The sequence below is a fragment of the Chinchilla lanigera genome, unplaced genomic scaffold (genome assembly GCF_000276665.1).
Source record: "Chinchilla lanigera isolate Chin_1 unplaced genomic scaffold, ChiLan1.0 scaffold00033, whole genome shotgun sequence".
Lineage (NCBI taxonomy): Eukaryota > Metazoa > Chordata > Mammalia > Rodentia > Chinchillidae > Chinchilla > Chinchilla lanigera.
The window spans coordinates 21,639,984-21,645,574 of NW_004955434.1; the positions used below are offsets into that span (position 1 = coordinate 21,639,984).

A 5,591-nucleotide genomic window follows, 5' to 3' on the forward strand; every position below is an offset into this window, starting at 1 on the left:
CTCCCGCGGGGGCCGCCGGGTGCCCGGGCCCGCCGTGCCCCGCGCGCAGGTGCTGGGTGCGCGGTGCTCGGGCGTACCGACTACCGGAAGTGCAGCGTGCGTGGTTGATGTGCGCGTGCCGTGGAAGCGAATTACCTGCGAAAGGAGAACCTCGTCTCTGCGTGAGAGGTACCTGTTCCTGATCACCGGGAAAAGTCCCCGCTTTTCCTGCCAAGTTCCTGGTGTAGAGAAGCCGATAAGCCGCCTTCGCGGCGTAGACTGCGAACTCAGAAGTAACCTTCAGCCTGTGTTCACAAACGCGAGCTGCCGCTCGTGCGGGCGCGCCTGCGTGGGTGCATTTTCTCGCAGGGCTGGAAGATTCCCGCCGCTCAGCCCGCGCCGCCCCCCTTGGTGTTTGTGCACGATTTTGCAAAACAGTCACGGAGTTGGAAGACCTAGTCTTCCGTGCTGGTCGCAGAGAGCTGTCGTGCGTCGGTGGACGTTGGCCGCGGCGCCTTCGCCGGCGTGCAGCTGTTTAGGCTTGTTATTCTGAGTGAGAGAAAGCCGCGACGCGGGGAGCGCGAAGTGGCCTGTCGGGCTGAGCGGCTCCTTAGATTGGTACACGAGCGCGTTCTGTTGTGGAGCGTAAACGTCGTGTTTTGTAATACAAACTTGAGCTTTTCGCTGAAGGAGTTGGCAGCAGAGCTGGTGTGTGGACGCTGTTCTTAAAAGCAAACGTTTTGAGTTACAAGGGACTACGGGTGTGCGGGCTGTAACAGTTCGCGCTGCCGGGTGGGGAAGATTATTTGGGGGAGGAGCTCTTTGTAAAGAAGCGCGTTGGGTATGCGTAATAAAAGCTAATTTGCAGCTATCCGCAGGGGACTTGGCATGATAAAGAAGGCACCTTTGCTCTCTGCGTATCCGCCAGTTAAGCCCAAAAGGCCTTGTACTTTCATTGGCGTTTCTTGCCAGGGCGAATGCTGGTTTTGAATTGGCTTGGCGGCTCAGTTGGAAAGGCGCGTTTCAGTCGTCCGCGCGCATCTTCAAGTGCAGGCTGGGAAGCGGACAGTTGCTGCGTCGGGGCGGGTTGTCTGATCTGACCTCTCTCGTGTACACAGCAGTCTGGCAGCGTGTGAATTCCCAGTGCCGCGCGCTTGCTGACAGGTCGGGGAAAGAGGCGTTCATAGTACGTGAGCGGCAGTGTCATCTTCTCTAAGTGCCACGCGTGGTCTGCTGTCACACTCGGTTTGAAAGACGGACGTGTAGTCCTGGGAGGCCTGTTGGAACGGGAGATTGTCTCAAGAGCCGAAACTTGGGGAAAGAGCCTCACGCAGTGCGGGTGGTGTAAAGCAGTAGGTCTTTAGCACCCTGTGGTAGGGATTTCAAACTTACATATGTTCATAGTTTAGTGTCTGGTGCAGGAAGTTTACACGCCCCTTTCTTGACACCCCACCCCACCCCCCGCCGTGAGGGCGGGCTGCCGTCGGAGACCCGGCACAGGGGCGAGAGAGGGCACAGGGCCCTGAGCACTTTCAAAGAAACGAAAAGTTGAAGAAATATTTGAATCAACTAGTAAAAGGCCTGTGTATCTGAGTTTGAAAGTAAAAACATCCCGAATCACTTAGTCTCCCTTCCTGCCGTCTGTCCATTCCTCCATTCTTTCTTTCTGATGGGGTCTTGCAATGTAGTTCAGCATGTAGCCCAGGCTGGCCTTGAACTCATGGCGTTCCTCCTGCTTCAGCCTCCTGAGTGCTGCTATTATAGGCATGTGCCACCAGGCCTAACTATAAGCTTACTTTTCCTTTTTAACATATGTAGGTGATAGACCTATATATGTAGAAAAAAATTTTTTTACATATGTAGGTATAATACAGCTTACAGTGGCACTTGAAAAAAAAATTGGGGGGGGGATGATGGCCCCAGTGGTTGAACCCCATCCTTCCCACTGAGGTGCAAATTAGTTTTTGAACTTAAAAAAATACATTTTAAGTATTTTCTTTGCAGTGATCTGTTAAAACTACTACAGTATTGTGTTTGATTGAGAGCTGAATTGAAGCAAGATGAAAAACTAGATATACATATGTAACTTGATTTTGTTGAGTAGGAATCAAAATATAAATTCAGAATTCTGATAGGCCACCATGCTCTGCTTTGCATGGATGGTCCGCCCTCACGCTGTAGGGCGCACTTCTTTTCCTGGTTTTACTTGGTCCGTGCTTACTCTGCAGAGCCTGTTTCTTTTTCTACGTTCGTGTAGCAAAATTTTGCAAAACAAACAAGCATTGTCCTGATAGACTCTTTAGAAGTTTCTGTGTCTGTTAATTTTAAGATACAAGAAGTAAATTTAATTCTATTTCAGTAGTGTTGTGGTATTTAAATGTTTCTTAGTGTTGTTTCAGCCAGATCTAATACCTACAAATCCAGATTTATTTTTTGGTTTATAGGTGACTCATCTTGCACAACTTTAAAAACCTTTCAAGAATAATAATAGCGGTTATTGTTAATTAATTCCGGGTCTCACTCGGCAGTCCAAACTGCTTGGGATTTGCGGGTGTCCCAGACTGGCCTTGGACTTGTCGTACTTCTGTTTCAGCTTCTGGAGTTTCAGCTGCCATTACAGGCATGTACCTCCATGTCTGGTTGAAACATTTTAACATATTCATGACGGGACTGTAATTTGCATGCCTTGCTGCTGGGCATCTTGAACCATTGATGGTGCATACATGACTCTCCCATCAGACAGCATTTTATTAATTTCATTAAGAAAAAGATTGATAGAAGTGGTTAGATCTGTTTGTACCATTGGTGATACAGGTCACCCAGTGGGACAGTCCTGCATGCGCCACTGGTAGTTCAAGCCAGTAGAAATGTGTTGAAGGATTCCTTGAGTCTAGTTTTTTGTTGTTGAAATTCATTTCTCTTAACTTAGGGATGCTTGGATGCTAAAGGCATAAATGGTATGCCCCTGAGCTAAATCTCCAGCCCCGGTATGCATCTTTTTTAATTACGGAAAAAGTTTTTAAATACTGTTCTAGTTGCTTGGAATTGAAAGATGAGCAACATAGTATAAAATAGTGAATATTGAGGTCTAGTAGGATAGAGTCTTGTGCAACTTTTAACCCTGATAAGTCAGCTTCACTGGGTTAAGAAGTATCTAGCGGATTAGTGCGGCCTGCACTGTGTCTCTGGGTGGGTCAGGGAGGTCTGGCCATGGGACGGGGCAGCCTGTATGTGGTTCTTACCTGCTCCTCCCCGGCAGTTACCTCACCTCCTGGCCTCTGGGCTGAGGCCTCTCCTCCCCGTGCTCCCACCCACCGTGAGATCTCCCCCTCGGCCCCTGCAGCTGGGCGAGCGAGGCTTAGCCGAGCTTTCACCTTTTCCTTTTTCTTTTTTTTTTTTTTTTGAGACAGGGTCTCAATATGGAGTTCAGACTGGCCTTGAGCTCACTTTGTAGCTCAGGCTGGTCTCGAACTCACAATGATCCTCCTGCCTCAGCCTCCCAAGTGCTGGGATTATAGGCATGCGCCACCACGCCCGGCCTTAGCCGTGCTTTTAAATGGTGGGTGTCGGATGCTGAGTCTCAGTGACTGAGATCTGCTTCAGAAATTTCACCTGTGGAGAAGCGGGGTTGTTTCTGTGACTGTATCTGACCATGTGGTGTAGAAATCTTTTTTTTGTAGGGCATTTAAAATTTTATTTATAAGCATTTACCGACAGAAAATATGTCGTAATATTTTGAGTGTGACTGCATTACATAAATGTCTTACTTAAACAGTATAGTATATACTTTCATGTATAAATGTACTAATACAAAAATACAGGAAGACTAGGTTTTGGATTTTTTTTTTTTTTTTGTACCAGGAGTCGAACTCACAACCTCATCCTTGCTGAGCAGGCCCTGTGCCACTGAGCTACATCCCTGGCCCAGGAAGAATAGTTTTGTTTTGTTTTTTTTTTTGGTCTTTTTGAGACAGGGTCTTGCTATGCAGTTCAGGCTGGCCTTGAGCTCACTCTGTAGCTCAGGCTGGCCTCAAACTCAATGATCCTCCTGCCTCAGCCTCCCAAGTGCTAGGATTACAGGCATGTGCCACCATGCCTGGCAAGGAAGAATAGTTATGCAGCTTGGTATTTCATTCAAAAATATAATTTTGAGGTTTATCCAGGTTGTCACATATAAATTTGGTTCCCTTTGAACTGTTGTAGGGATTTTATATGAATAGATCATATTTTATATAGATGGCATCCAGTTTTTCTTTTTTACAGTGCTTCAGGGCACATCCTTGCATAGGGCTTTATGTACACGTGCAAGCATTTCTCTGGAATGGGTACCAAGATTTAGAATTACTGGATTACAGTGCTTAATATTCTTTTTCATCTTTTGTTTTTTGAGTCAAGGTCTTGCTCTGTAATTCAGGCTGGCTTTGAACTCTGCAATCCTCCTGCCTCAGCCTCCTAAGTGCTGGGATTACAGGTGTGCCCTACAATGTCCAGCTTCTTCACCTTTTTGGTATTGCAGTTATTGTTGCTTATGTCTTTTGAGACAGGGTCTCCCCATGCAGTTCAGGCTGAACTGCACTTTGTATCACAGGCTTGAACTCACTTTGTATCACAGGCAGGAGAACTCGCAGCAATCCTCCTGCCTCAGCCTCCTGAGTGCTGGGATTATAGGTGTGTACCACCACGCCCGGCTATTGTTGCTTATGGAAACCTTATTAGTAGCTGTGATCATTTGAAAACTACGTCAAAACAAACAAACAAAATTTTTCTCTTTTTCTTGAATGTTGACCTTGGCTTGCTAGTTAATCTCTGTCTCTCAGCCTTTCTTCCCTCCCTTCCTTCCTCCCCCTGTGCATCTGTGCAGCTTGGTGTGGAAATCTCTGGACCTGGTCTCCTGGAGGAGTCTGGAGAGGTTCCGAGGTGTGGGCTGGAGAAGGCCTAGGAAGTTGTATGCAGAGCCTGAGGGTAATTTTGATCAGCGCCCAGAAGACCGGAGTGCTGCTGGAGTCAGATGGTAACAGCCAGGCTCGGGAGGCTTTGGTGGGAACGAGGACTCTGTCAGCGCACGGCTGGAGGCGCTGCGTGTTACATGCTGGCAGAGCATTTGCCTACGTTTTGTCCATGGCTGAGACTTCGCAGGAGACTTAGATTAAGGGTGGTGGGCTAATTCATTTTGAGGAGGAAATTTCAAGACGGCTTGACATTCAGGCTGTGGCAATGGGGACTGCTGGCTCCTTTTAGCCAGTGAGAATTGGGGGCAAAGGGCAGAGCGGAAAAATTTGAAAACCTTAAATTTTGATCCAGAAGGACCCAAGGAGTTATAGCTGCTAAAAAGATTAGCACCGTTCAAAAGAAACCAAGTACTGTACTTTGTACTGTACAAGGATGAACAGAAAGACGCCTTGGGGCATCTCAGGAATTATCGAGACCCTACCCATTGCAGGCTCAAGGGTGTAACGTATCAGTTTTTAATTTAAGAAGAGTCCCTGAGCGGGGGTTAGTGGTGCGCACCTATAATCCCGGCACTCGGCACTCGGCACTCGGCACTCGGCACTCGGCACTCGGCACTCGGCACTCGGCACTCGGCACTCGGCACTCGGCACTCGGCACTCGGC

The 5,591-nt window shown here is 48.0% G+C and overlaps 1 protein-coding gene across 1 annotated transcript in view; it reads left to right on the forward strand.

Annotated features, from left to right (window-relative positions):
• The first annotated feature begins 84 nt into the window (after positions 1 to 84).
• Positions 85 to 5,591, forward strand: part of Dennd4c (DENN/MADD domain containing 4C) — a 100,775-nt gene continuing 95,268 nt past the window's right edge. Inside the window, exon 1 of the mRNA XM_005388729.2 lies at positions 85 to 168. Coding sequence (XP_005388786.1) covers positions 108 to 168 — 61 coding nt within the window. The 5' untranslated portion in view covers positions 85 to 107. The remainder of the gene's footprint in view (positions 169 to 5,591) is intronic.